We start from the raw sequence: 20,698 nt of genomic DNA, 5'->3' as shown, positions 1-20,698 counted from the left end.
GGGACAGGAGGGTCAAGTGGCAGAAGTTCCTCTTCTCCAGTACAGAGGAACTGGGGGGGGGGGCGGTAGGAGGGAGGCCATTTCCTCAACCCCACTTCTCAGATTCAGCACCTAGAGCAGAACCAGGAAGGATTCTGGGAGCCAGAGAGGACTGACAGACGGCAAGTCCCCTAGAGAAAACTGTTCCCTCTGGGGTCAGGTGACTAGGGTGGGGGTGGATGGCCACTGTGTGTGAGTGCCCTGCCCCATGGGAGAGGAGGAAATGTGAGGCTTGGAGAGCAGAAACGGGAAAGGAAAGGGAGGTGTCAGGAGGGGGAGAAAAGTCGGGGTGCATCCAGGGGAGGGGCCGTTCTGAAGCCGGTCTAGGAACACTGCCCTGGGATGATAGCGGGCGCGTGAAGGGAAGCGTCAAAACCACCTGATAGACCTGATATAACTCTCTTTAATGCACCCCCTTCCTGACCCAGCTTCTCTCCCTTCTCTCCTCCTCAGTTCAAGAGGGTGGAGACCAGAGTGGGGAAGAACCCGGCCAGGGGGAATGAGCCGGGCATGGGGAAGGGGGCCTTTCTTAAGGCAGGAGGTAAGTGCGGTCCCTGACCTTTGCGGGGCAGACGTGTGACCTCCCTTCCAGCTCTAACACCCCACAGACTCTCACCCCTCACAGTCTGCCTGGTCCTTAGCATGTTTGTGCATCTCCCAGGGGTCCGAAACGGGTTGGGTTTAGGGAGAATGAGGAGAATCATCTCTCTACGAGGGGGCCCTGGCACTAACTTTTTCTTTCCCCTCTCTCCCTCTCTCCCCCACCCCTCTCTGCCAACCCCCTCTCTCTTGTGGCTTTCCACTTCCTAGTTCCCTGCACAGCGATCTCCAGTATCTCAAGTAGAGTGGCCCCAGGAACGCCACATAACGGCGGGGTTCATGGTCCGGCGGGTGCTAGTGGCTGGCCTGCTTTTCAGTCTGCTCCTTGGTTCTTCTGTGCTTTTGGTCTACATCTTCAGGAGCTGTGGCCCTAGTGAGCACAATCCTGGAATCCCCCAACCGAGCCAGCCCTCCTCATCAGGGCCTCTGTGGCTTTGTGCCCACTGACTCGTTCACCTCCCCTCCTGCCTCACCCTCTCGCCCTCTCCCTCCCAATCTGGCCCCGCTGGGCTCGGTCAGGCCCTGTTCTTCTCCTGGGGGGCCCTTCCCTTTTCCCCACCAGGCTGTCCTTTGCCTAGCACCTCGGGGGACCCCCGGCCCTTTCTCTCTCCCTCTCCCAGCTCTGAGCTTCCCCCCCCCCCACCTGGCAGGGCCCTGCAGGACGCCCGAGTGTCATGATCTTCAGGCTCATTACCTGGCCTCTGGGAACACCAGTATGGACCCCTGCACCGACTTCTTCAGCTTTGCCTGTGGAGACGCCAAAGGCACCAAGAGCTCTTTTCAGGCTCTTGCAGAGGAGAACAAGAGGAGACTTCGGAAAATACTGGGTGAGGCTCGCTGGGTGGAAGCGTCTCTGCAGGTGGGTGGCCCTGAGCCTATAACTATCTTGCTGTCCCAAACCTGTGTGGTTTGTGGCACAGCTGCTGGTTTGCTGCTCCGTCTCAGTAGCTACCACCTCAGTACCTCCTCCCTTCTCCTCTCTGTCCCTGTTTTCATCTTTCCTTTGCCACTTGCCTACGACTACTGTCCTCTCTTCAAGCCCCCCACATTTCACCGATCTGCCCCTTCTCTGTTGCTGCGCCTAAATCTTCCATTTCTCTCCCGCGCCTGGGACCTCCCATGCCAGTGGCCCTCAGCACCTGCCGCACTAAAGTCCAGGTGTGTCGGTTGCCCCCAGCCGCGCCTGTCTGCTATCTCTGGGGTCACTGTTAGCCTCTCCCTGCAGTCACTTCCCCACCCCCTCCCTCAGACGCTGGTGTGCAAGCTCTAGGGGAAGAAGTGGGGTGCTGGGGCTGGCTGGGAGGACGTGGCCACGCGGTGAGAAGGGGAGGCATCTGGCTGTGTGCCAGGGAATGGATCAGCCACAGAGGGCTTGCCGGGAGAGGAGAGGACCAACCTAAAGCCCTGGGGGCGCAGAAGTCGCCTGTAGGCAGTGACTGTGGAGAAGACCGAAGAATTGAGTTCATCTCTGAGGGAGCAATGGAGGCCATCTGGGAGGTTGGAAGCGGGCCCCAGGAAGTTGGAGGATGGTGTGAGGGTGTGAGGAAAGGGAACAAGAACAGGTATGATAGGCACACATTTCCAGTGTAAGGGAGCCCAGGACGTGTGATGGGATTCATTGGAATTTGGGAGGAGTGAATGTATCCCTCTGCCCTCTTTTTGATGGACAAAAGAACTGTAGGCAGGCATTCCCTGGAGGGGCCATGCTTCCAGTTAAGGCCAACATATGAAAAGAAAATGTACGTTTAGGATAAAAACTGTTGCTCACTACAGAGTGAAAGGTATGGTGACTGAGTGGGTGGGAGGTGCCACAGGGTAGGTGATTGCAATGCACAGGCATGCGGGTTACTGCCGTGTGTGTGTGTGTGTGTGTGTGTTTCCTGGGTCACCAGCCAGGGTCTGGACCTTGTTTCTTCTTGCTAAACCTGTCTGGATGAGTTTTCCTGTCTCTGGCCCCCCAAAGTTCTCTGGTTTGCCAAATGTTTCTAATTTCTTTACTCATCTCCGTCCTGCCTTCCATTTGGACCCATAGGTGTTGGTAGGTGCTCCCATCTCTTCCTTTTCTCCCGTGTCTTTTCCTCCCTATTTCTCTTTCGTGTCTCCTTTGTTCCCCTCTGTCTTCCTCCCTGCCCTCACTCTCCCATCAAGCTGACCCAGCCCTCCCACCTTCTGACCTGTCCTCAACCCCGTATTTCCCCCCTTCTTTCCATTTCCCTGGGAGTCTTCCCCTTCTGTCCCACCTTCCCTGCTTGGCTTTTCTCCTCTAATTCTCCTATGCTTCCTTTCTAGAAGAGCCAGGTTCCCGGCACCTGGGCACTGGGGAGGACAAAGCTTTCCAGTTCTACAGCTCCTGTGTGGACACAGGTGCCATCGAAGCCGAAGGGGCTGCCCCCCTCAGACAAGTCATTGAGGAGGTGAGACCCAGGGCAGTAAGGTTTCTAGATACATAACACGTGGGACCCATGCATGCTCAGGGCTGCCTTTCCCCCTTTTTTTCTAGAAAGGGAGGGGGGTGTCTCTTTCCTAGGCATCTCCAAGTTCCAGGAGGGAGATGGAAATGGCAGTACCCTCTGGAAGCATGAGGACCCTGGGTGAGGGCAGAGAAAGAAGGATAGAGATGGAGCCAGCCCTGGAGGGCTCCAAGCACCCAGAGTAGCAGTCAGGAAGTAGCAGCTGGCTCAGGAAGGGGAGGGGTGGGGGGGGACAGGTCTCCCAGGCCACCCCCCACTGCTGAGCCCTGTCTCTCTGCTCCCCAGCTTGGAGGCTGGCGAATCTCCGGTAATTGGACTTCCTTAGACTTTAACCGAACCCTGAGCCTTCTGATGAGTCAGTATGGTTATTTCCCATTCTTCAGAGCCTACCTGCGACCTCATCCTACCCTTCCACACACGCCAGTCATTCAGGTGAGGGGCGCACCAGCATACAGCAGGACCGGGCCTGCCTCAACTTCTAGCCTAGCATCTCCTAGAGGAAGGTTGCGGACTGGACAGATAGGACAAATGGGCAACATAGATAAGATATTTATCTTGAGGGAAAATTATCAATGTGACAGTCAGGGATACTAGGTGAGATCAGAGAAGGGAGCAGGAGAGCCAGTCCTGTGAAGATTGAACTAGTTCCTATCTTCCTGACTGCTTATCTGGATCACCACCCCCCCCAACAGCCTTTTAATTAGACCCCTCATCTCCAGTATTGTCCTCCTCTTATCACTCTTGAGTTTTGCTGGAGGGACCTTTCTAAACCGAGAGCTAATTATGCTATTGTCTCTGTCTAAATGCCTCCAGTGACCTCGCCAGGTCCAGGTCGTCAGGATCTAGTTCTTAACCCCCTAGTCTCCAGCTTTATCTCCTGCCACATCCCTTTCCCCCTTAAACCTCAAGCCATGCTCTGTCACTTCTAGCTTCAAGAATATTCCTCAGTGCTTTTCATCCACGTTTCTCTTTGCTTGCAACACTACTCCCCAACGCTATTCCCACACTCAGCCTGGAAAACTCTTACATGTTTTTCAAATTTGGGGTTTGATTATTATCTCTTCCAGGAATTCTTCACTGACACCCTAGCTATGTGTTAGGTAGACCCCTCTGTTCTCCCAGCTTCCCAAGCTCTCATCATTGAAGACCGTGTTAAAGACTGTGAGCCCCTTAAGAATAGGACCATACCTTACTCACCTCTGTTCCTCAGGACCTAGCACAGGGCCAGGCATCTAGAGGCCCATGGAAGATGTTTGTTGAGCAAGTAAATAAATATAAATGTTGAAGGCATCGGTATTGTTGTAGATAATGCAATGCCATCTATTTGGCCCCTGCCCTCAAAAATTCCACAAAATTATATGGGGATGAATATACAAGAAAAGCTGTTAATCAGTATGAGATGCTCTAAAGGGTATGTTCAGGAGCTTCGGATGTGGTCTTTAGGGAGTACCTAAGATCTGAAATAGTTAAGGAATGGCTCAGAGAGGGGAGAACGTGAGCTGAGCCTCGAAACATGGTTGAATCACGCAGGTGAAGGTGAAGTTAAGGGCATGAAAAGGACTTCGGGAAAGTCCTGAGCTAAGGCTGGAATGGTATGACTCTTCTGTGGGGTCAATGAGAAGGCTGGTTTATTGAACAGAGGATTTGGGGTAGGGGTGAGGTGCAGTGGGAGATAAGAGAAGAGTAAGGCTGAAGACATGAGGTTGGGCCTCATTATTCCTAAAAATTTTACTAAAAAAATTACTAAAAAATTACTAAAATTTTATTGCAGACTTAAAAAAAATCTATAATTTTTCTTCAAAATGGATAAAAGATACAGTCTAGATTTTCAGAAAAAAAAATCGGTGATGAACAAAGTTTTGCTATTTTAGTCAGCATGGATTTTAGCTTTGATTTTTATTTGAAAAATATCGGTTAAGACATTGATCTTCATTACTGTTTTCAGTACCTCTTAAATTTTGCACCTGAGATGGTTTCCCCCTCCCTTAACCCTGGACTTGGACCCAGCACAGGGGCTGGCCCCCTTCAGGACATAGATTAGTGGGCTTCTCCCTTGACAAACACCCCAAAACTGGTTGAAGCACCGCCCTGTCCTCACATTTTCCATGTCTGTATAATATAAAGAGTATCCTTTCCTCCTTGCCCCCGACCCCAATCCCTCCCTCTCTTGCTGTCCTCTCTCACACCTTCTCTGTGTCCTGAGGCTGTCTCCTGTAGCACCTTCCCCATCCTCCCACACCTGTCCTCTCCTCCCTCCACGCTCCCTACTTCTCTCCAGTATCTCTTGTGTCCAGATAGACCAGCCAGAGTTTGATCTTCCCCTCAAGCAAGAGCAGGAACAGAAGATCTATGCTCAGGTAAGATGCCTCCATGGACAAAGGTCAGGCCCTGATCTCTGATGCTCAGCCTCTGGTGGCTGTGACTGATGTTGCCCCTCCCCCAGATTGTGCGGGAATACCTGGCTTATCTGAGTCGGCTGGGAGCCTTGCTAGGAGGAGACCCAGACAAGGTGCAACAACATGCCTTCCTGTCCATCTCCATTACCTCACAGCTGTTTCAGTTTCTGAGGCCCCTGGAGGAGCAGCAGGCACAGAAGAATCTCTTCCAGCTGGTCACTATTGACCAACTGCAGGTGCCTTGAACCAGGGACTGGAGGAGGATGGGCAGGAGGGTTTCTCTCCTAAACTTTCTGGATCTCCTGAAATCCTTTCTCCTCATTCCTTAATTCCTTTCCATCCCTAACTTTCCCAGGCCCATCCCTTTCCCCAACCATCCCCTTCCCCACCCCCTCTCAGACCCTGAGGGAGAGGACCCCCCTCTCCTGCCTCCTCTCCTCCTTTTCTGTCCCCCTCAGCCTTGTGTCCCTCCTCTAAGGAAATGGCCCCTGCCATCGACTGGTTGTCCTGCTTGCAAGCGACATTCACGCCAATGTCCCTGAGACCCTCCCAGCTCCTCGTAGTCCATGACCTGGAGTATTTGAAAAACATGTCTCAGCTGGTGGAAGAGCAGCTGTTGAAATACAGGTTTGCTTCAGGTGGGACTGGGGGAGTATGAGGGCGATGAAGAGTCCGAGGATCTGGAGGCCTCAGGGACAAAGGAGATTGTGGAAACTGCATGCTGGTAAGGTCTTCCCAGGAAGATGGAAGGGATCCACGGATATGTGAGAGCAGAGAAGTGTTGGGGTGAATGGCCCAAGAGAAAATTGAGGCAACAGGAAGCATGAGAGGCTTGAGGGGCACAGGGAAGGGAAAACACACATGAAATGAGGCATTCATGTGCCCAGCACCTGGGTTTGCTGGGAGTAGAACCCAGTCTTTGAAGAGCCTCTAAGCTATAGGAGATGCTGGAAGGCCAGTCACTAGGGACAGCTCAGGCATGCATGTCTTATCAGCAGCTAGGAGGTAGGGGTAGGAGGTGGAGGCCCATGGGGCCAGTGGATGGAGGTGGTGAAGGCTGGGGGTTCTCTTGGGGGAGGGCTGGGGGAGAGGCCATTTCTCAGCTGTGAGAGGATCCAGAGGCCCTTGCATGTGAGACTCTGTTGGGCTGTCTGCCATCCCCAGTAACTACATGGCCACTGCCTGAAGACAGGGGCTTCCTTCCAGGGACTTGGGCTCAGGGCCCTTCTTCATAGTACCTCAGTGGCAGCAACATCTAGAGATTCTTTTTAAGGAAGTGAAGGACCATTCTTGTGGGTGTGAGCAGGTTTATGTAAAGCTATAAATCAGACCTGGAGAGAGTTGACAGCAGGGCAGAGGAAGGTCTCAGGTCCCAGCTTTGCTGTGCTTAGAAGATACATCTTAAGGTGAGCTGAGATTTCTTGGTTGGGGAAGTAGATGAATCTGTTTTGTTACATTTTTTAAGTCTAGTCTTCATCTAGCCCAGACGCTTCACTCCCTGCAATTTGAGAAGTCACTTCTGCATCTAGTTCCTTCTATGACCATTTTCCAACTCACACCAAGAAAAGCTCTTCTTGACTTGTTCAAAGGTCAAGCCACTATTTTCTATAGATACAGAAGAGAAGGGGCTTCCTTCAGGAGTACCAGGTGACTACACAAGGGGAGGCTGTTCTTGAGGCACCTCGAGAGCCCTGAGTGTATGTGTGGGTCTCTTTTCCCTCCACAGAGACTTTCTGCAGAGCCACATGATCTTGGGGCTGGTGGGGACCCTCTCTCCAGCCCTGGACAGTAAGTTCCAGGAGGCACGCAGATCACTGATCCAGAAACTGCGGGAGCTGACCCAACGACCACCCATGGTGAGGAGAGAAGGGAGGAATTTTCCCAGATTGGGGGCTAATGGAGCATCTGTCATTTTGAGGGATAATTGTTGGTGTATCTCTCCCATGGAGACGGCATGGGGGCAGATGCCATTCAATGTCTGGATTTTCCATAGAAGCAGACAGGCTGTGCATACAGTGCTTATGTTGAGAACTGACATGCCAGGTACCAGAACTTTTGGCACACATCTGGCTGCTTTTACAGCCTTTTGCTGAATATTAAAGTTTAAATATAAAACTTTAAAATTATCAGCAATTGCTTTTCCTTTCAATGACCTTTAAACTATTTGCCTAGTTAGTTATCCAGAACTCTGTGATTTAAGGACGTGGACTTAAAGCTTGGGATTCGTTGGGATGCAAGACATGACCAGCAAGTGGCCTCTCCTCTGTTTAGGTGCTTCCAGTGTTTGATGTTCAAGGGTGCTTCCCAAAGAGTTCATCTCTGACATCCAGTGGGATCTGTGGGGTCATAGCATGGGCTTCACAGTGCAGAGCCTGATATATCTGAGGTGGTAGTTCTGTGCCAAACACACTAACCAAAGTCTTCTGTGTTGCATAAGATGTGGAGACACTCCTTTACCAAGAACTTTGAAATCCTAGGTCGGACACATCCAGATGCAAGTGAAGGTATCCAGAACGTTAGATATGTTCCAACCTGAGTACAGGCCTCAGTGTAGTCTTGAAAAGCACGGGTTTTTTTTTCCTTCATAATTTGTGGACCATTTCTGTGTCTTGGAGAAACTCACTGCTTTGACAACTTGAAATACCCGTGGAATTCAAAGAGGGTAAATGGGTGCACAGGGACTGGCATGTAGTTATTGAGTATCAGGAGTGAGACATCTTTCTTTTTTTTAATAGGTTCCTTTTCAAATTAAATTAAATCAAATTTTTTAATGATTTAAAGAATTTATTTATTTATTTTGAGAGAGATAAAGAGAGAGCATGAGGAGGGGAGGGGCAGAGAGTGAGGGAGGGAGGAAGGGAGAGAAACCCAAGCAAGCTCTGCACTGCCAGCACAGAGCCTGACACAGGGCTTGAACTCATGAACCGTGAGATCATGACCTGAGCCAAAACCAAGAATGGGAAACTTAACCGACCCAGGCACCCCAAAGTTCTTTTTTTAATGTTTATTTATTTATTTGGGGGGGAGGGGCAAAGAGAGAGGGAGAGAGAGAATTCCAAGCAGGCTCCTTGCTGTCAGTGAAGAGCCTGACATGGGGCTTGAACTCACTGGGGCTCGAACTCACGACCCATGAGATCATGACCAGAGACAAAATCCAGAGTCAGATGCTTAACTGACTAAGCCATCCAGATGCTCCAGGAGTGAGACATTTTTCTAAACCCTTTAGATAGATATGAACTGAATTAATCCTCAGAAGAATCCCGTGAGGCAGGCACATCATTTTATTCCTGTTTTGTGACAGGGAAATTGAGGCACAAAAGCTAAGGAACTTGCTCAAGGTATTACACCTAGTAAGTTGGTAGATCTAGGATTTGAATTCTGGCAGTCTGGCTCCAGGGTCTGTGTGCTTAATCCTTTGGCTAAGAAACAAACAAACAAACAAACAAAACAACAGTAAAACACTCCTTTTTGGGACTTTTCTCAGGTTGGTAAGTGCCCAAGAAGCTTCTGCCCAGCCTTTCTCTTGACACGGATGAGGCTGACAGGGCTCCAGCTCCTCTTAGTTAACATTGCTACAAAATCCCTGTCAACCAATAGCTTCCTGTCAATCCCAGAACCATGGTCTGATGGCACTTCTTGAAGGATGTAAATGGGCTAATATTGAAATCACATTTAAAGGACAGGAAAGTCTTATAAATTGCTGAAGCTGCCATCTTTTGTATACTTCTATACATCTGTTATATCTATTATGTCCATCCTCATTATACCCATTAGGATTTATAGTTGTCCTTGGGCTTGAAAATTGAGTCAAGTTCTACCAACAAATAGAATAACAGTTGATATGAGGGTTACTGTGTATCAGGCACTGCATGGAACACTTTAACGTGGATGATTTTATTTAATTCTCCAGAAACACTCCGAGGTCCTCAGAAAGGGCAAGTGACTTTCCCCAGACCACACAGCTCATAAGTGAAGGAACAGGTTTCAAAACAGATCACTCCTGCTCATGAGGACATGTTGTTAATCACATACTATGCAGGATTGAGGAATGAGTGGGTAGGAAAACAGAAAATGAGTTTGAGAATTCTTTCTACAAAGGTCAAGATAGTAAATACTTTTGGTTTTGTGGCCCATTACAGTCTGTGTTGCAACCACCCAGCCCTGTCCTTGTAGCACAACAGCAGCTGCATGTGGAGTGAATGAATGGGTGTAGCTGCATTCCCCAAAGACTCTGGCTCACACAACAAATGCTCAGAGTTCCCAAGAGGGACACATGAGGGAGGGTTTGAATGGCAGTGGTGGATCTCCATGCAGGAGGTGGGACAGAGGCAGTTGCCTAGAGAGTTTAAAGGTTTTTCTGGTGGGGTGTCTGGGTGGCTCAGTCAGTTGAGTGTCTGACTTTGGCCCAGGTCTTGATCTTGTGGTCCGTGGGTTTGAGCCCTGAGTTGGGTTCTGAGCTATCAGCTCAGACCACCACATGAACAAAAGACAGAGGTCCCTGCCCTCAGACACTTATGCACTGATGAAGGAAGGAAGACAATAAACTAAGTAAATAAAATATATTAGGGCGTGATTAGTGTTATGGAGAAACACTCCAGAGACATGGCGTGCTAGGTGGGGAGGGTGTACGAGTGGGTCAGGCAAGCTCATGCAGACTTGGAGTCATTAATCACTAATGTTTCTTTATGGTTCAGCCAGTTATGAAGCCACACAAATTACACTATCTTCCAACACAGAGTTCTCCATCTAATTCACAAGGACTCAATTTGCGGTTTTACCAAAAGCCTCCATGAAACCAGTGCCAACACAGTGAGGGAGTACATTAAGATTTACAGAATGATTTTGATGTGTTGCTTCACCTGATCTCCTGAGCGGTGCTGCCAGGGAGGTAGAACAGGTAGTACTCTCATGGTGACAGTTCGAGTAGCTGAAGTGCAGGGGTGTAAGTTAATAACCCACATTTGGTAAATGCTGAATTCTCTGTTCAGAGGTAGTATTTGGTAGCTCCTTGAGGATGAATCTGGCCAATACATGTGTTTTCTTGGCCTTAAAGCTTTTTACAAACTTTTAGTTAATCACCAGAAGTCAAAAATTAGGAGATGGTGTGTTAATAGTCACATTTCCAGCATTTGTCTGTGTGTGTGTGTGTGTGTGTGTGTGTGTGTGTGTGTGTGGTACATGGGAAGCTTGAGCAGCACCAGACTAGGCTTCTCCAGGGGTCACGAGTGACTGGGGCTGAGTGGTGCAGCTCTCTTCAGCCCGGCTGTGCTGTACCCATCGCCCTGGCCCCTCCATGCCCCATGGGCCTGATGCTGGCTGCTTCTCAGTTACATCACCACATGGCCCCTACCTGAGTTCATAACTCTGGCTCTCTTAGGTTATCCTGGTTTGATGAAGCTTTGAACCAGAAAAATTGTTATTATTTTGGCATTATTTGTCCTCAGTGATCCCCAGAAATCCCTTAGTAGTTACATACTATTTTCCAAGTATTCAAAAATGATCAGTCCAATGACTCATTCTAGAATTTCCTTTAGAAATTAGCATTAAGGATTCCTGGCTGGCCTGTAATCTCCAAAATCTCTTTCCCTCTATGGCAACTTAAGAAAATTTTTGTTTCCTCCAGACTCCTGGAATTTTTTCTGATTTCCGTTATTTCTTAAAGTGTTATTACTTATGGTTCTAAGCTTATATCTGCAACTTTTCTTTTGTTCCCTAAAATTAAGCTACTGGATGTCAATATCTTGGATCTGAAGTATTTCTTTCATTTTTTTATATTATGGCAATGATTGTTCCCTATATTTCTCTTTGTCTCATATATTTTTAATACATATGGTATGCTGTGTCATTCCATGTCTTGAGAGACAGCGTGGATACTCATAACCCCCAGTAGATGAATATTTAACCTGTCAACCTCCATCCCTGAGACCGACATTTATTTAGAGATTCTGGAAGTCATTTTCCTGCTCATGGGAGATGTGACCCAGCACAACAGTGATGAAAAGAATCTCAGAGTTTCACAGGAGTTAGCAATGGGTAGTCTGAGGTGGCATCTGTGTTCTCCAGGAACCAGGTCAGAGTCTGCTGTGGCCCAAGCTATGGGCACAGGCATGGAAGAGGCAAAAGCTTTTGGAGAAATGGGTGGGCATTAGCAGAAGGGATCAGGAAACAGCTCAAGAACCAGGAGTTGTGAAAAGGGCAGGTAGATCACACTACCAAGCTGAAGGTTGATGCGTTTGCTGCTGCTCCAGCGGTAGAGCCTACCTCCCACACCAACAGCCTGATGAAAGGCAGTCTCCAATCCAAGCCCTTTGTCAGGAGGGCTGTGGGAGATGGACAGACACTGAAGGTGGCCCACAGATCCTGCCCTTGACCCAGTCATGGGTATCAGATCCATGTTTCCTTTCACTTCATCTTTGCTTTTCACAGTTGTGTTTTAGAGCTGCCACTAATACACTATAGAAAGCATCTGGCTCCTTATCCTCACAAGAGGAGAAGTCCTTAACAGACCTCACAGTGAGGGGACAAGAACAAAAAATGTGGGCAACCAGGTCTGGAGCAGCCTCCAAAATGGTAAATGTCCTAACAGGCAGAGGCCCAGGAGCTCCTTCTTCTGTGACAACAATACTGGTCTTCCATTTCTGTTTCCTCTCTTGTGGGAAGCCCCACAAACTCTCTCTCTAATTTTGGCACCAGAAAGCATGGTAGCAGCCTAACCATCTTCCCTGTGAGGAGATCTGTGAAGAGTAAATAAGTTACAGGAATGGAGTCTTGTGACTTCATCCCACTTAACCCAAACTGGCATGTTAGCTCTGTTTTCAAAGTCCCAGCTCAGCTCTCCCCCAGGCTGGTGCTCTCACCCTAAGCCCCTTGGGCATGTTTCTCTGTTTGTCTTGTGTCATCTCTGGGCCCCCTTCATGGTCAGCTCCTCAAAGCCATCCAAGCCCACCACAAACATCCCTTCTATGGTAAGAGGTTTGGTATGTAGTTCTCTCCTATCCAGGAGCCTTTCTGTTCTCCAGAAGAATACCTCAGAGAGGACTTGCTTTCAATTCAATAGTCAATAAATAAGGATGATTTGCCCAATCCAGGCTCACGAGACTAATCCTGGAGGACATAAACCCCTTTTTACCAAGCAGCAATAGCCCATGTGTATCACCAAAAGGGAAAATGAAGTAAAGTGGGACAAACCCAGAAAGACCAGGAAAGAGAGCATCCTCTGGGGGTCAAGATCTAGACAAGATTGACCTGGAGAGATGGATGAGAAAGAACCCTTGACAGGAGCCATTCATTCGAGCTTTGTCTCTGCAGCCCACCAGCCCTCGATGGATGAAGTGCGTAGAGGAGACAGGAGCCTTCTTCGAGCCTACCCTGGCAGCCTTGTTTATTCATGAGGCCTTCAGTCCGAAAACCCAAAGTGCTGTATGTGAGGGCTCTTCCCCAGCCCATGTCTCTCTACCCCTTCCCACCCAACCATTCTCTCCTAATTCTATTCACTGTGCCCTTCTTGATGGTCTGCATGGTTGGGGGTGGTGGGGGGTGGGGGCGTCAGCCAGTCACAGAGAGAAAGAGTGAACTATGTGAGGGATGCCAAAGGAGGCCAGGCCATGCTGTGTCCCTAGGGTTTGCCTAGTTTTGCTATGAGACACAAGTGTATACAACATGCACGAATTTGGATAAGTTTCCCAACTTCCCTGCTCTTATGCTTCTTCAACCATAAAATGAGAAAATTGAACTCTGTGGCCTCTATGGCTACTCCCTGTTTATCTATGATTTTTTAACAACACAGGAAATGGTATGAGAATGGAATGATATCTTAAGAAGTGCAAGTAAATGAGTACTGAGTAGTCTTTGCGTGCCTACTATGTGGCTAACACTCTTGTTAGCACTTGGCATGAACTACTTTAATTGCTAGTATTATCCTAATGTTAGAGAAGAGAGAACTGAAGCACAGAGAGGTTAGATAACTTGTCCAAGGTCACACAACTACCAAAAAGTAGAGTCAGGATTTGAATTCAGGCTTCAAATATTGTCATCCATTTTCCTCTATCAAGAAAGGATACAAACAAGATGGTAGACGGCTGGGAAAGCAGTAACTACACAATCAGTTGTGAAGCTGGGAAAACTTGAGCTTGTTGGAAAGCTGAAGAGCCTAGAAAGATGGAGAGAGGAAATGCATGCCTTAATAAAAAGAGTGTGAGGACAAGGGCTCTCAAGAACAGAGAAGGGAATGATGGTCCTCTTCCTTTGCTTTCTGAGTGGATTGTTGACCAAGGGTAAGGACAGCATCTCCCTCCCCTGGCAGGCTGAGATCTTCCCACAGAAAGGAACTATCTCCCCTATCGACCCTCAGGACTGACCAGCTCCCACCTTCCCTTTATGTTCTTGGTACCTCCTTTCTGTCTCCACAGATCTCTGTGCCCTGGGTTTCCAGTCACCTAGTAAATATTACTTTTTGCTTTCTCTTTGGAGTTCTTCCCCCTTCTCTGGTAGCTCCCTGGGGCCAAGGCCCTTCCTAGAGGCCCAGGGGGCAGGAACCCAGACCAAGGCTGACCCTGATCCTGTGTCTCTATCCGGGCCCCTACACAGGCCATGGAACTATTCACTGCAATCAAGGACACCCTCATCGCTCGCCTCAGGAGTGTTCCCTGGATGGATGAGAAGACCCGGAAAGAGGCCCAGGATAGGGTAAGTCCAGGAGTGAGAGACAGAAGTAAGGGTGGAATTGAGTTTTGGGCCCAGAGATCACAGTGACAGAAAGACAATGCAAAGGCACAAGAACACATGGCAATGTAAACACCAGTATGCCATACATACATCCTGGTGACAATATAAAAGGTGGGACCGGGGCAGTGAACACAAGAAATTCCCTCCGATAGACTTGGGGTAGCTAGGTTTCTTCTACCTTTTGTGTCTCTCCCCAGGTCACCCAACTGCAGGTGAAGATGGGGGGCCCAGAATGGGCCCTGAAGCCATCACTGGCCAGGGAGGAATACAACGATGTGGGTCCCTGCCCTTGCCAGCTCCTCATTAGTCCTCAGCTTCTCCTCACCTTCTGACTCGCCCAAATGGCAGAAAATCTGTTTGCCCTGGGCTATCCTAACTGACCCCTTCCTTGCCCTGGTGTTGGCTGGGTTTTATGGGTGAATATCCACACTGTGGGTCTTGCCAGCAGAAGAAAGGAACCTTTTCAGGTCACAATAAGTGTGTGTGCACACATGCATGCATACATTCTTGGGACTTGCCTGAGTGTGTTTATCTGTGCGCTGATTTGTGTGAAGCCTGTCTGCGTCGACATGGTGTCATTGTGCTGCTTTCTACTGTACTGCGGATGTCTGTATGTCGGGGCTTACCGTCTGTGTTCAGATGTACCCATCGGCGTATATCAGTGTGCATCCGTATTTGTCTCTGTGTATCCGAGTCACCTCCTGCCTCCTCCCAGATACAGCTTGGACCCAGCTACCTGCAGTCCTTCCTGAGCTGTGTCCGATCTCTCCGAGCTAGAATTGTCCAGAACTTCTTGCAGTCTTTCCCCCAGCACAGGTATAGGAGCAAGGGAGACATAGACACTGCATCCCAGAAATGCCTATTCAAGATTAGCAGGAAAGAAAGCTGGGGGCCTGAGGGAACAGGAACAGTGACAGTAGTTGGGAGGGTGGGGCCTCCCATATGTCTGGTGGGCAGGGCCATACATGACAGAGCTGGTGTTCATACGTGCTCTTCCCATAGGTGGCAGGTGTCCACCTGGGGGGTCAGTGCTTACTATTCAATATCTGACCATGTGGTGGTCTTCCCAGCCGGACTCCTCCAACCTCCATTCTTCCACCCTGGCTACCCCAGGTAGGGGCCGTTCTATGAGGGTGGGCAGGGGATTTCCCAAGGGCGATGGACAGACATTATGATGTATAGGATTCATGGTTGGCGAACTGGGGTCAAAAACTTTGAAGGACTCTCGGAGTAAGATAAACCTTTGTCTTCCCAGAGCCGTGAACTTTGGCGCTGCTGGCAGCATTATGGCCCATGAGCTGCTGCACATCTTCTCCCAGCTGTGTGGGTAACAGTGGGCCATTGGGAGGTGGGACCATTGGGAATCCAGGTGAAGGCCCTAAACGAGGCCAAAGGAAGAGAAAGGGAGGGCTCCAGGTGGCACAGTTAAGAATCTTTAGCAATGCTTTGGGGGGCTAGCCCAGTCTGTGGTACCCCCTGGTCCTCATCCTTACTCCATATCTCACCATTTCTTTCCCTTGCCCCATTTTCAACAGTACTCCCTGGGGGCTGCCCAGCCTGTGACACCCATGCCCTACAGGGGGCGCTGCTGTGCCTGAAACGCCACTACCAATCCATTCCGTTACCCAGCGGACTCTCCTTCAATGGCTCTTGGACACTACTGGAGAATGCCGCCGACATTGGCGGGGTGGCCATTGCACTGCAGGTAACTCCAATCCCAAGGGCCAGGATCTATTGAGAGCCATTCTGTCTTCACAGGTTTTTCCTTCTACCATCCCTTGTGCAAACATAGTTGTAAAGCCTCCTGCCCTTCACACCCTTACTGAGCAGATGGCAGTTTGGGAATCCCCCTCTGACCCCACAGATCCCTCTTTTCTAGGTTATCTATAGATCTCACAAGTACATTTTTTTTTCCTGGCTCAGACCAGTGTGTCTATGGAAAAGGGCCGTGAACTGGTTTTCGGCATTGTGGGTGGGGCATCAGACTTCTAAGTGGCCATGGGTCTAGAGTCTAAGGGTTACTTGCCATCCCACCCCCATATCCAGGCGTACAGCAGGAGGCTGTTAAGGTACTACGGAGAGACTATCCTGCCCAACCTGGACCTCAGCCCTCTACAGCTCTTCTTCCGAAGCTATGCCCAGGTAGGCAGCGGCCACCTCCCTCCGCAGCTTGCTCCATGTCAAATAAGTACCTTATTGGCAATGCTTGAAGAGGGGTGCCTCCCTGAAACACCTTCCCCCAAACAGCCCCAACCCTCTGCCACAGATGTCCCCGCTGTCATCTTTTCATACATGATCCTTGGGACCATCTTTTCATATTTCTATAAATTCTTCTACCAAACTCATCACCCTCTTCAAAAACAGAAAAAAATTCTACTGCCAAATCCCTCTCTGAGATGAGCCCAACTTTTTCTTCTTTCATTTCTCCTAAAAAATGAACCTTCGACAGACTGTCTATAGACCATATTCCTTGTTGGAGACCTCACCCCCCCCCCCCCAGGTCCCCACATGAGTACCACATGCTCCCTCAACAGACACTGTCCCCAGTTCCTCAGTATACTTAAAGACCCCTCAGGGTGCTTGGGTGGTTCAGTCAGTTGAGTGTCTGACTCTTGATTTCAGCTCTGGTCATGATCCCAGGGTCATGAGATTGAGACCCAGCGCAGAGCCTGCTTAAGATTCTCTCTCTCTCTCTCTCTCTCTCTCTCTCTCACTCTCTCTCTCTCTCTCTCTCTCTCCCTCATCCTCTCTAAAAAATAAAAATAAAAAAGACTCCCTCACGGAGTTTTTACAATAAATCCCACCTCCCCACCTTTCCGTCACTTACAAATGATCTGATTACACAGCCCATGCCCTCCCTCACACACATCCTGCCAGATAAATGACCTACAGGGGCATCTGGGTGGCTCAGTTGGTTAAGCATCAGACTTCAGCTTAGGTCATGATCTTGCAGTTTGTGAGTTCGAGCCCCACATCGGGCTCTGCACTAGACAGTGTGGAGCCTGCTTGAGATTCTCTCTCTCCATCTCTCTCTTTGCCCCTGTCACGTTCTTTTTCTCTCTCTCTCAAAATAAATAAATAAACTTATAAAACAATAAATTACATACAAATGTGTGGCCCTATCTCTGCTCTCATCTCTGTCTGCTGTCCCTACTCACTACATTGGCACCAGGTCTGCCTCGTCCTCCTGACCCTGATGGACGCTACTATTCTGCTCTTCTCCTTACCCTGCGTGGACCTCTCTTTCTCCACAGGTGATGTGTAGGGAGCCCAGCACCTGGGAACCCCAGGATCCTCACAGCCCTCCCATGCTTCGAGTACATGGGCCCCTCAGCAACATGCAAGCTTTTGCCAGACACTTCCACTGTCCGCGTGGTGCCCTCATGAACCCCTCCAGCCGCTGCCAGCTCTGGTAACCTGGCTACCACAGAGACTCCAACTTAGATGTAACAACACCTCCCTGCCCCATCCATGGAATCAGACGCTATCTCCTTTCCCTTTCCCTTCCAAAAATAAAAGCTGGCACTTGGCTTCTTACTGTCCATTAATGACACTTTCCTAATATGTTCTATGCCTAGAAGTCAGAGAAGATAAGAGGAGACAATGCCAAGAGAATTCTGTAGACACAAGAAAAGCGAAGAAACCAATGGGTCTAAAGGTCAGTGGGCCAAAGGTTGGGCAATTAAACAGACCAGTTAGAGACAAAAGGGCTTTGGTTAAGTCTCAGAAAGCTGTCCCCAAATGTTTTCAGGACTTTACTGCTATTACTTTTATTGTTGCTGCCTCTTTCCCCTAATGTGCTGTCCAGAGCAGAGCCAGGAAAGGTGTGGGAAAGAGAAGGCTGTGGGTCTGGTGTCTCCGGCCCTGGGAGAAGGTGGTCAGAGCGTGGCAAGGAGGTCAGGCTGGGGCAATGGACAGTTGAAAGGCCAGCACCAGGATCTCTCAGATGCTGCATCCTGAGGTGACGAGCCACTGATGAGAGGCAGGAAACTGTGTGTACACCTCCCCTTGGGAGTAGTGACCTGGAGCCCGGTAGGGAAGAGGGGGTCAGTAAGCTATCATGAAGCGGAAGTAGATAGCAAGGTCCTCATCCAGGAGCCAGGCTACCACCTCAGCCTCAATGTCCCTCATAAAAAAACCATGATGCTGGCCAGATTGAAGCAGAAGGCTAGGTTAAATAGGTGGTCACGAAGGGCTGCTGTGTCTGATGTCCCGTCATCCTCTTGTTGGGCCATGTCCACAACCTGCCACATCTCCCCCACGGAGGAGGCCACAAAGTGCTCTTCAAAGTTCTCTTGATCCTGGTCTGCAACCGTGGAGAGGGGGAGGCACTGAAAGGGCCGATCCTAACCTGCCCCCGCCCCGATCCTGGCCTATACCAGAAAGGTGATGAAGTTAGAGAGTCTGAGAAGTTAGGGCCTGGGGCTTTTGGCCCAATTGTGCATCCCCTTATCCTTGGCCAGGGAGGCGGTGCTCCATCTGGAGGTCTCCTCTGGTCTGTATTCAATCACAGCCCCAACTGAGGTGCGCACATACCCCATTTCTACCTCAAACGGCCTCCTCCAAAGCATTACAACACTTGGGGTTGGAGGGACCACCCCAGGGAAGGGATGGAAACTACAACCTCTTCCAAGATAAATGCACCCCTGCCCATACACACGAAAGCCACCTGTGTGGTGCTCTAGCCAGCCCGTGGTGTGTCTCTGAATACGTCCCCCGCTAAGAACCCTGCTCTAAACCCTTTACCTGACTCTCTCACGCTACAATAATAAGGGACTGGATTTCTCTCCCCACAACCCGACCTATCTCAGGTTTCACTCTAGCCTGATAGGAACTGGGGGGCTGACTCCAAAGAGGTCCGATCCCTAGCTCCAGACACTGTTGTCCTACCTGTGGAGGGTGTTTTCTCGTTCTGACTCCTCTCGTTGGGATCCAGGCTGCCTTTCTGAAGCTTCACTCCCTTGACCCGCAGCAGCAGCAAGATGGCGGCCAGGAATGCTGCCCTGCAGAGCTGGGAGCCCGGGGAAGTCATGGGCCTGCCCATCCACCACCTTTGGTCTTCCCTACTCCCCTATGCCCAGTCGGCTCCCCCCACCTCCCTCTCCTGTCCCTGTCCCAGCCCTTACCACTTCCCTGCACCATTTTCTTCCCTTCCCTTCCATAGGACCTCTGATTTCATGAGCTTTGTGACATCACAGCCATGGGCCTGTCCCTCATTCAGGTCACTAGAGAGTTCCCTTGCCAGGCAAGAGAGTGGTGAGTGGCCAGCAGAGGCTTCTAGGATGATCCTACTGCATCATCCTGTGGAGGGCAACAAAATGACTTCAGAGTTTGTGAAGTACTTTCACATCCATTACATCATGACATCGATATAGCAACTGGGACTCAAAGTAGTAGTGTCATCATACCCATCATATAGATGAGGAAACTGAGGTTCACAAAAGAAATGACTCTTCTGCTTAACATCACACAGACAATAAAGGGCAGAGCAGGACTCTCGACCACCTCTTTTTGTTTTAGTGTTTATTTATTTATTTTGAGAGAGAAGGAGGGAGAGAGAATCCCAAGTAGACTCCATGCTGTCAGTGCAGAGTGTAACACAGGGCTCAAACCTCAAGATCATAACCTGAGCCAAAATTAAGAGTCAGGCACTTAACCGACTGAACCACCCAGGTGCCCCTTGACCACCTCTTTTGATTTCAAACATCACAGCTTCCTCTCTTCCATGCAGCCGTTCTCTAAGGTAAGTGGCTTGTATAGAATGTGGCCCAGAGCAGATGTGGAAATATCGGATCCTCAAGTCCTGGGCTGTACCTGAAACTCAGGTCCACCAAAACAGAGGAAGGTAGAGAGGCATAGGTGTTGGGGGAGAAAAGAGTACACGGTGTGTGTGCGTGTGCGTACACACACACACACACACACACACACACACACACATGCATGTGTACATAGAGAGAGACAGAGAATGGGGTACCCTGTGCCCAAGCAGAAATCATTCCCTCATTCTTCACCCTCCCCTAGACTTTCCTCTCCCTAAGCCTTTGGCCTCTTGAACTGGTAGACAAACCCCTCTTCTCTCATTTTACAGCCCCTCATACTCTCAGACACAAAGAAAAAGTTGTTAGAGGCTCATTCTCCAAACTCCTTGCTTGATGGAAGCAGAGTCTTTTTTTTTAAGTTTTATTTATTTATTTTGAGAGAGAGAGAGAGCATGCATATGAGCAGGGGAGGGGCAGAGAGAGACACAGAAAGAGAATGGACAGAGAGAGAGAGAGAGAGAGAGAGAGAGAATCCCAAGCAGGCTTTGCGCTGTCAGCACAGAGCCCAATGCGGGCTCTTGAACTCACGAGCTGTGAGATCATGACCTGAATGGAATCAAGAGTTGGACACTCAACTGACTGAGCCACCTAGGTGCCCTGTAGTTAGAGTCTTTAAAGAAGCAGCAGCATGGCATCGAGGCCAGGATCC

General features: G+C 49.6%; 2 protein-coding genes across 8 annotated transcripts; one reads left to right on the top strand and one right to left on the bottom strand.

Moving 5' to 3' along the window:
- Positions 1-286: 286 nt before the first annotated feature.
- Positions 287-17,760, top strand: KEL (Kell metallo-endopeptidase (Kell blood group)). Of its 7 annotated transcripts, none has more exons than XM_060633343.3 (19): positions 287-580; positions 850-1,012; positions 1,290-1,466; positions 2,929-3,053; positions 3,396-3,417; positions 3,494-3,542; positions 5,389-5,467; positions 5,662-5,742; positions 5,985-6,133; positions 7,233-7,362; positions 12,815-12,925; positions 14,093-14,191; positions 14,428-14,505; positions 14,946-15,046; positions 15,233-15,343; positions 15,486-15,553; positions 15,766-15,935; positions 16,277-16,372; positions 17,485-17,760. In XM_060633343.3, exons 1-19 carry the CDS (start codon positions 446-448, stop codon positions 17,644-17,646), a joined length of 2,106 nt encoding a protein of 701 aa, XP_060489326.1. In that variant the 5' UTR covers positions 287-445; the 3' UTR covers positions 17,647-17,760. The 7 variants fall into 7 exon arrangements, with proteins under 7 accessions (XP_060489326.1, XP_060489322.1, XP_060489323.1 ...); XM_060633339.3 differs by having other exon boundaries at positions 5,554-5,742; XM_060633340.3 differs by having other exon boundaries at positions 288-580; positions 3,396-3,542; positions 5,405-5,467.
- A 214-nt stretch (positions 17,761-17,974) lies between these two features.
- Positions 17,975-19,518, bottom strand: SOFU1 (sperm-oocyte fusion factor 1). The gene is made up of 3 exons (XM_060633348.3): positions 19,357-19,518; positions 19,121-19,241; positions 17,975-18,536 (listed from the first exon to the last, which is right to left on the bottom strand). Exons 1-3 carry the CDS (start codon positions 19,390-19,392, stop codon positions 18,358-18,360), a joined length of 336 nt encoding a protein of 111 aa, XP_060489331.1. The 5' UTR covers positions 19,393-19,518; the 3' UTR covers positions 17,975-18,357.
- Positions 19,519-20,698: the final 1,180 nt, after the last annotated feature.

Source organism: Panthera onca, chromosome A2 (assembly GCF_046562875.1).
Source record: "Panthera onca isolate mPanOnc1 chromosome A2, mPanOnc1 haplotype 2, whole genome shotgun sequence".
NCBI classification, from domain to species: Eukaryota; Metazoa; Chordata; class Mammalia; order Carnivora; family Felidae; genus Panthera; species Panthera onca.
This window is presented reverse-complemented; position numbering and strand designations above follow the sequence as displayed.

Excerpts from the sequence above, each read along its gene's own strand:
- KEL (XM_060633336.3), top strand. The coding sequence starts at position 446 with ATGCACCCCCTTCCTGACCCAGCTTCTCTCCCTTCTCTCCTCCTCAGT. Across the intron at positions 3,054-3,395 it reads TCAGACAAGTCATTGAGGAG|CTTGGAGGCTGGCGAATCTC; the intron begins GTGAGACCCAGG and ends TCTGCTCCCCAG. Across the intron at positions 6,134-7,232 it reads GAGCAGCTGTTGAAATACAG|AGACTTTCTGCAGAGCCACA; the intron begins GTTTGCTTCAGG and ends TTCCCTCCACAG.
- SOFU1 (XM_060633348.3), bottom strand. The coding sequence starts at position 19,392 with ATGGAAGGGAAGGGAAGAAAATGGTGCAGGGAAGTG. Across the intron at positions 19,242-19,356 it reads GAAAATGGTGCAGGGAAGTG|CTCTGCAGGGCAGCATTCCT; the intron begins GTAAGGGCTGGG and ends CCGGGCTCCCAG. Across the intron at positions 18,537-19,120 it reads CGAGAAAACACCCTCCACAG|ACCAGGATCAAGAGAACTTT; the intron begins GTAGGACAACAG and ends CCACGGTTGCAG.